The sequence below is a fragment of the Bactrocera latifrons genome, unplaced genomic scaffold, assembly GCF_001853355.1.
Source record: "Bactrocera latifrons isolate USDA-ARS-PBARC rearing strain unplaced genomic scaffold, ASM185335v1 scaffold_126, whole genome shotgun sequence".
Taxonomy (NCBI): domain Eukaryota; kingdom Metazoa; phylum Arthropoda; class Insecta; order Diptera; family Tephritidae; genus Bactrocera; species Bactrocera latifrons.
Genome location: NW_017534697.1, coordinates 460,876 through 469,119, shown reverse-complemented (window position 1 = coordinate 469,119; position 8,244 = coordinate 460,876). Strand labels below are relative to the sequence as shown.

General features: G+C 37.6%; 2 protein-coding genes across 4 annotated transcripts; one reads left to right on the top strand and one right to left on the bottom strand.

Annotated features, from left to right (window-relative positions):
* Positions 1–57: 57 nt before the first annotated feature.
* LOC108978739 (E3 ubiquitin-protein ligase TRAF7) lies at positions 58–1,831 on the bottom strand. The gene is made up of 3 exons (XM_018949163.1): positions 1,518–1,831; positions 815–1,360; positions 58–383 (listed from the first exon to the last, which is right to left on the bottom strand). Exons 1-3 carry the CDS (start codon positions 1,623–1,625, stop codon positions 156–158), a joined length of 882 nt encoding a protein of 293 aa, XP_018804708.1. The 5' UTR covers positions 1,626–1,831; the 3' UTR covers positions 58–155.
* Positions 1,832–2,974: 1,143 nt separating this feature from the next.
* LOC108978750 lies at positions 2,975–8,210 on the top strand. Of its 3 annotated transcripts, XM_018949188.1 has the most exons (10): positions 2,975–3,113; positions 3,309–3,498; positions 3,857–3,994; positions 4,053–4,186; positions 4,304–4,419; positions 4,510–4,828; positions 4,887–5,024; positions 5,101–5,768; positions 5,859–6,183; positions 7,027–8,210. In XM_018949188.1, the coding sequence occupies exons 2-10, from the start codon at positions 3,374–3,376 to the stop codon at positions 8,133–8,135; spliced, it is 3,072 nt and encodes a 1,023-aa protein (XP_018804733.1). In that variant the 5' UTR covers positions 2,975–3,113; positions 3,309–3,373; the 3' UTR covers positions 8,136–8,210. The 3 variants fall into 3 exon arrangements, with proteins under 3 accessions (XP_018804733.1, XP_018804734.1, XP_018804732.1); XM_018949189.1 differs by having other exon boundaries at positions 2,975–3,498; positions 4,890–5,024; XM_018949187.1 differs by having other exon boundaries at positions 2,975–3,498.
* The last annotated feature ends 34 nt before the right edge of the window (positions 8,211–8,244 follow it).

Sequence of the window (8,244 nt, the reverse complement as noted above, 5' to 3'; positions counted from 1 at the left end):
TATTTTGAACGAAAACAACTTGTTTTTTTAGCAAACCTGCAAAATACGGAGACTAAGTTCGTTTATAAAATTTAATTTTAATGTAAAATTTTTTGTCCAATGTGAATCATAGAACAGCAGTTGACCATTTTTCATATGTTAACTTATTATTAAAACTAAACAAATTTGGCTCTTCGCACAAAACCATCTGATGCTCCAATGTAAACCCGTTTTTCCCCGCTACACACCAGCGCATTCACACAACTGCCGACCTCTACTTCGCCAAGAGGTGTGGGTACCGTCTGTTCCAAATTGGTCCAACCTTTTACCTTGTTGTCATAGCCGCCACTAAAGACGGTGTTCTCGTCTCCGCAGATCGCTTGAATGATCAACTCGTGGCAATTCTGAAAATATAGAACACAATTCATATTGGAGCTGGAAATCGATGAGCTTTTTTCTTCATTTTTGCAAGAAGACGTAAAGCAAATGACCCGGAAAATGCACGATTTTGACGGGGTAGGATCATAGAACTCTGTGATAGATTAGGAGGTTAGAGTTTAGTCGGTCTTTGCCCGCAAAATGTACATGTGTATGTTCTGTATTTCAATAATTTTTGAATTTTGCAGTTAAGGATAAGAAATCGTATAAACATCAACAAATAGAGTGAAAATACCCCATCTGATAATAGTGGTAGTTTCAAAACATAGAAATTACACGTAAATGAGAAAGCACACCACTCTGCAGAACATCTTGTTTGGGTCTTCTTCAACCATGAAGGAAGTTGTTGGAAGAGTTTTTCTTGCCTTCTACCTTATCACATCTTATTATTACTTACCGTTAAATTCCAAACACTTTCGAATTTTTGTTGTGGCAGATTCTTCACGAGAGACAATCCTTTCCCACTACGATCGGCAAACACAAGGAAAGTTCGTTTATCATCGATCACAGGACCAACTAACGCCAACGGCGATTTGCCCGGCAACACTGCCTTGTTGCTGTATTTGCCCGATTTGCCAGCAATCATGTCCGACACCACCACGTCCAAATCTCGAACTGTATATATAAGCGATTTCTCAGCGCCCAGCGACTTCACCTCTTCAACCAGATTATATTTGAATTTGATTTTATCATCTATCCAGTTCGTAACTACCCCCTTCTCATCACCTGTATACAAAATATCACCGTCACAGTACATCGCTTGGATGACATCCTCGCAGCAGAAAAGCTGCTCCGTTCGGTCGTAGGGCGGTGCCATAAATTTCACACAACCATCACAGCTGCTGGAGTATAGTTTGCCGTTATTCGAATTTATTGCCATCGCGTATATGTAACTGTCATGCGCATCCAAGGATTTAATTAGATTCAAATCATTATCCCAAATCTGTAAATGTAAACATTCATTGGAATTACATTAACGAAGTCTACAACAGCATTGCGTATGTTCCCATGAATTTGACATATGGGACTTTAGTATTTGTACATATTTTGTTGGTTATTGCATTTCATTTGCAATGCCACTAATTAAGCATTGTACTAACTTTGATTTTTCCATCGGCGCCGCCAGAGAACAGCTGGCCGTTATAGTATGCCAAGCAAGTGACATCGCCCTCATGCTTTTCCGACGATTGTTTCTCCACCGTTGCCATTATTTCTGGAGGATTTAGTTCTGAACCAAATACAATGATACTTTTTGTACACTAATCGTCTGAAATTTCAAACGAATTCACTTGTTTCTATAACTTATTTAAGCATTCTGATTGCGATACAATTGTTTGTTTATGTATATGTAGGTACTATATGTATGTAAATCGCAACACTCGAAATTTTCCGGAAAATTCGCATGCACTTCCAATCAAACATAGAAACACAACTGGCGCTTTTTCTCTCAAAGGGCAATTTCTGAGCGTTGAGAAACCCACCTTCTAATTTTAGCCATTCCCAAAAATAAAACTTTTCAAATGCATAAATTGAAAAAGAGCATAACTTAAACAAGTACAATTTTCACGTTCTCTCTACTATGCTTATATAGATTTCAGTTCCATTTGAAAGCAGAAAGATAACATACAACCGCCTTAAAGCAGTAATCGCCATCGTGAATAGGGCTGGTATTTACGTATATACATATGTACATATTTCATAAACTGGCATAATCATGGATCTTGACTTCGTGATAGAATATCAAACGTTTCTTTATCCTATATTATACATTTTTAGACAAAAGTCCGAAGCTCAAGAAACATTGCGAACTGAGAAGCCGCGAATCGAATAATTTATTTTAATTCCAAGGAAACGTTATTAAAATATATGGATATATAAAAATTAGTGTGTTGATAAGCGTTTGTAGGTAGACTTGGGTGTAGGACCTATATTCCATATCTACTCCTATCAATATAGAAATGGAGAGCAATAGCAAACCTCGAAGGAAAGTTCTGTGCTGCAAGAGCTTCTAATAAAATCAATTCGGTTCAAAATTTTGAGGGGCCACCATTTTAGGGATGTCATCAAAACTGGTACCACTACGGTTGCCACTACAGCATCATAGATGTTGCTACTAGTTTAGTCAAGGAACAAATATGTACCGTTACTCACTATAAAAATGAAATAAGTCCCGAATTAATCAAAACTTAATTACAGGGAGTTAGTTAGCTATTTCAATGAACAACGCGTATATCTTAATGTATCTTCAACTTATAGAGACTTCGATTTGAAACTGGAAACTGGAAAGTTGGCCGTTCCACTTTGAATGTTAAAAAGTTAGTATTCACATTTGGTGAATATTAGGTAGATATTTTTTAAAGGTTTCTAATATAACACGGCAATGAACATCATTACAATATATTGCATCATAATTTATTTGAAGGAACAATTACCTTGTTTGTTTAAGAAATATCTCATTACTTTTTAAAAACGTGGCAACATAAAAGAAAACATGACAGCCACTTTGTTTTGACAAACAACGACGTCGACGCAAATGCGATTCTGTCAGCGTCGAGCTTCGGGTGTGTGCGTGTGCAAAATATTAAAGTTGGTTGAAAAAATTTGTTTGCTTTAGTTTTTGGGTAATAAAACCGATTCCACAAAACTAAAAATGTACTTTCAACCAAAGAACGGTTCGAAATCGTGCAATAAAAAATGTAAGTCATCTGCATCTAAAAAACAGTGCAGACAATAAAAAACAAATTCAACGCATACGAAGTATTTATATTTTTATTCATGAGTGAAAGGTGCATCAAGTCACTTATTGAGTGTGCATTACGATAAGTATTAGTGCAAACAATTTCAAATGTAGTAAAAATCCAAAAAAAACATATTAATATAATCAAAATTAGCCTAAAAGCGCAAAGGAATCACTGTGAAGAATATTTGTAAACGGCAGCAAACCCCTTTGGCCACAATGAAGTCGAGGGAAAGTACTGGAGACGCAGCGTTTTACTACGCTATTGTGCTAACAGTGAACGTAACATTGACGGCAATGGTGCTAATGGCGGCGTGTCTCTGGTGCAGGCGACAACCTACAAAGTAAGTCGAATTGACCAATGTAGTAGTAGATTTTGTTTTAAAGAAACCTTCCTGTTTGAGATATCCGTGTGCTAATTGGAATTTGAAGCTTAGGAACACAAACAACAATAATGCGTCGATATTGTATACATACATACATATGTATATATTCACATAATTTCTCATAGAATGTAGCTACAATGACTACGTCAACAAATAAAGTGCAACGCAGGGCTTACCTTTACATTGCATGAATAAATGTGTATGTATATGTGTAGCCACCAATCCTATAATGACACTTTTAATGTTCTTGCAACAATAAATTGTAATTTATTATTATAGCATTTTTTAATTAAAGTGAACATACTTTTTATTTTAGGGACGAACTGGGAGGATTAGAAGGAATGGTCAAAATGACTAACCCAGATGACATAATCGAAGTTAAGGTGTTAGCAAGTAGTGAATCGCAAACGGACTTAAATACTTCTGCTGTTTCAACCACCGATTCAGAAAAACGGTAATTATATAGAAGCAATTTATAAAAAAAATCTAGAATGTGTTCGCTTATTTACCAGAGCAAGTACTGCAGCTCATCGAAGTCTACCAGATATACCAATAGTAGAAGGTAATGGCGATAACGGATCCGAACTCTATGAGACTGTGGCGGATAAGAATCATTTGGTTGAGGAAAACGACCAAAACCATAGTCGTAAGTCTAATGGATGATTGCAAAATCATTTAATTGTACTAATTATCACATATGATAGTTATAATATTTATAATTGTGATATACTATAATTATTTACGGGAAATTTCATAATTTCAGCTGCACCGAGTTTGAAGAAACAAATAAGCGTGTCTCAACACAGTTCCATAAGCCAAGCAGATGACATTAGTTCACCCTATTCAAGGGTTAGGAATCCACCCCATGACTATGCTAAAGTAAGAGTTGTTTTCCGAAATATTCCCTTCAATTTAACATTTAATATTTACAAACCATAATTATGTATTTACTCTAAATCTATGTTGAAGGTGCGCAATGCGGAACACCCCTATGCGCAGGTAAACCCTCCGTCAACTTCCGCAGCAGCCGCTGCAGCTGCCATAGTAGCTGCTGGTAATAGTAATAATAACTCCATTCACAGTAGTCAGCCTCCTCAGCTAAATGGCACAGTTTCGCGTAACTCAAATCACAGCAGTGCTTCACAAAATCTTAACGATTCAATATCGCACGCTGAAATTCCCGCTGCCTCGGCTATCGCAGGCATGATCTCAGCGAGTCAAGATCTTCCTTATATGACACCGCCCATAATAGGTCAACACTTTAGTGGTGATTCCCAAGATTCTTCAAGTAAAATCCATTCTTATACTTTAAAGCACTGTATTTTAAAAATAACGGTTTTCTCTAGAAGGTTACACTAGTATTAGCGTTCGAGAGCCTCTAGCCAATATTCTAGCTCAGCAACCTCCGAAACAATCGCAGCGAGTAGCAGCTTTGACCCGTGAAACAAATGATTCGCACTATGCGACTGTGTCTGACGATTCAGGTAAGATAAAGTGTTTTGTTAAATGTTTAAATGTACACAAATGTTATTACTTAATTTGTATTATTTCCATGTGCAGATGAAACTTATGCTGCAATCGAAGATCCGAATATTCGCAGCAATCCAAATGTCCTGACTGACATTTACACAAGCGGCTCGGAGACGTACGCACAAATCCAGCCCATGCAAACTAACTCTATGGTGGTATCAGTGGAAATCAATAACATTAGCAATAACACAAATCCGATTTCTAATAAGGCGCTTGCTAACAATGCACAATCAACAGATAATACAGCGATTGTAGCGTCCGCATCAAACCACCATAATCAACAAACCACATTTGGTAGTCAGAGTCATTCTAGGCCTATTTCTGAACACGTTACCCCGATACCACCACCTATAGACAGCTTACGCACACAAAAGCACTCCAGACAGGCGTCCTCGTCATCAAACAACAGTTCTTCGATCTGTACATTAGGTTCACCAAAACCAGAAAAACGCCAAGCCAACTCTCCGCTACCACCAACTCCCAAATCGAACATTACCTCGGGTCGAAGTTCGGTTATATCTGTCATTGAATGTAGCGGCGGTACTGGAGAATTAAATTTAAGTGGAATTTTAACAGCGGTGTCGAATACAGCAGTCCCCGCTTCAACCGCATCAACTAATGCAGTCGACAGCTCACCGCAAAAAAATAAAACCAAAAGTCTAAGTCCGTCCAAAGACATCGAAGGAATGTACGCTAAGGTTGGCACCAAATTTACTACAGTCCAAATTAGTCAATTTTGAATTAGTGTCGTGTTGTCAATTTGTTTTATAAATTTAACTCAATTTCAGGTGATGAAGAAGAACAAATTGTCGCATCACTCAACTTCCTCTCAAAACAGCTCTCCTGTAATGGCCCGCAAAAGTGGTGATCTCCTCGAAATTAGTCCACTAGACATGGCTGCAGCAGAGCTAATGGAATTGAATCGTGCTAATGTATTTTCGATTCAAAATGCCTCCGTCGATAAAAGTCGCATCCGCAGCAACAGTTATGGTGCCAAGGATCATGGGTATGAAACAATACCTGCGGATGGATTACATCGATCATCAGCTTTAGAAAATCGTAAATCGGATTGTTATAGCAGTATATTGCATAAAGAACGACCAAAAGAGATGTGTAAGTAGCTTGCAGTCTATTATAGCGCATTGTTTGTGTACATAAATGAGAAAGATTTGACGTATGTTATGTACATTCTATTTCGATGTACAATTGATTTAATTATTTCCTTCTCTCTCTCCTCCTACTCCCTCCAACTCGCTATGAAACTATATAAAATTTCCAAAACTGAAAAAATATCAAAATATCCCTTTAGTTGCGCGTAAATGAGATATTTCAGCAGTTTTACTTTTAAGTCAACGAAAAATTCAGCAATTTTTATTTGGAAGCAGCGGTTAGTATATAAACGGTAGTTACTAATCCCAGATTATTTCCGATAATCTTTCATAACCTTTTTTTGTGATCATGAAATTTGCATGCTTTTAACAATAACACTTTTACCCAACTGTCAAATTTTAGAATTTGCTTCTTTGTACATTCACAAAAAGCCCTGACTTTCTTCTTTCTTTACTATCACTCACACCCAAGTCACTTTTCGACTCTTACAATATAAAATAATTTTATAGATATTCAATTAAAAACATAATATAAGAATTAATTACACTTAATTATAAATAAAAATGACAAATTTAATACGATATATAACATAGATATACATATGGAGATATGACACTATGTAGGACCACATATATGAGGCCATACAAACATACATATATATATATATATAATGCAACATAGCCATATACTTATACACACCATTACTTTTTACTCTATTAAAACGATTTCGATAACAAATGGTGTAGCAAATAGCGAGGTTTGCATGTTCTTTTGCACTGGATCCTTTTGTTATAAGTAACTAATAACCAGATAAATATTTAATTATCTTTTATTTGATTATTTTAGTGCAATTAACAAATCCGCCTTCAGCAAAAATAAAACCACCGATAGAGTCAGACCTAAGTAGTGACAAACATTATGAGACTATTGCCGTGCCGCTTGATACAACGAACAACAGTGATCCCGGCTATGAAACCTTACAGAAGCCGGCTAAACTAAATCATTCCGAAATAGATAACGGTAAGAAATTTTCTGACTATGATCCCAATTACGAAGTGCTTGAAGGACCGAAGTCTACTGGTCTCTCCGATGACGGCTATGCTAAAATTAACGAGAGAAAGTCCTTGGCTGTCGATGAAGATTCTACAGATGGCTATAGCAAAGTTAAAGGTGAAGAAAACGAAGAAGGAGCCACAGGTGGTTACAGCATAATTGCAACCGATGCCAATCACAACTATGCCAGCATCGCCGAATCGAAAGCAGAAATAATTGGCGCCACCCCAGATACCGAAGATTCCGATCACTATGCTCGCATTGCTGAAGCACCGCGAATACCGCAATCAGCGTCTGAACTGCCACTCAGTAATAACCTGCATTCGCCAACGGGAACACTTGCTCAAAGCGTGAGTGTTATTTCTAGTGGCACACATGATACTCTAGCGATCACCTCACCTACATCGGTCAACTCATCCTCATTGCTAGCCAACAGCTCCACTTTGTCATCCACCAACGTGCTAACCGGCAGCGGTAGTGGCAGCACAGCCAGCACGATGAGTTCACGACAAACTCCATCGACATCTTCGCAATATGAATCACTTACTGGCAGCGAAGCAGATCCAAATTACGAAACCGTCTGCTATACAAATACAGAAAATGAAAACCCATACGAGAGGCTACAGACCGAATATTCCGATACACAGCTGAGCAGCAGTAGTCCCCTGACGCCAGACGAGCTGCGTACACGAACACACAATGCCACTGCAGGAATAATCGATGTCGGCAGTGCAAGCGCCTCATCAACAACAACAACAAACTCTGAAAAGACAGTGTTGTTAAAGTCAACAGCGAATGGGCTTACGCCAAAAACAGGACATGAGAGACCATCAGCAAAAGTGCAAAGTACCAGTGAACTGAATTCCACAGATGTAATAGTCGATGATTACTTTCAAGTTTAATATTTTAATTAGGGATTACTTGAGCTGAGAGCAAATATTTGGTAGTAACAAATAAATATGTTGTAATTTTTATTATTATACTTTGTTACGATTATATGGGAGTGCTTCC

Coding starts and splice junctions, on each gene's coding strand:
- LOC108978739 (XM_018949163.1), bottom strand. CDS start 1,625: ATGGCAACGGTGGAGAAACAATCGTCGGAAAAGCATGAGGGCGATGTC. Junction 1,361..1,517: donor GCGCCGATGGAAAAATCAAA/GTTAGTACAATG, acceptor TTACATTTACAG/ATTTGGGATAATGATTTGAA. Junction 384..814: donor AAAGTGTTTGGAATTTAACG/GTAAGTAATAAT, acceptor CTATATTTTCAG/AATTGCCACGAGTTGATCAT.
- LOC108978750 (XM_018949188.1), top strand. CDS start 3,374: ATGAAGTCGAGGGAAAGTACTGGAGACGCAGCGTTTTACTACGCTATT. Junction 4,187..4,303: donor AAACGACCAAAACCATAGTC/GTAAGTCTAATG, acceptor TCATAATTTCAG/CTGCACCGAGTTTGAAGAAA. Junction 4,420..4,509: donor CACCCCATGACTATGCTAAA/GTAAGAGTTGTT, acceptor TCTATGTTGAAG/GTGCGCAATGCGGAACACCC.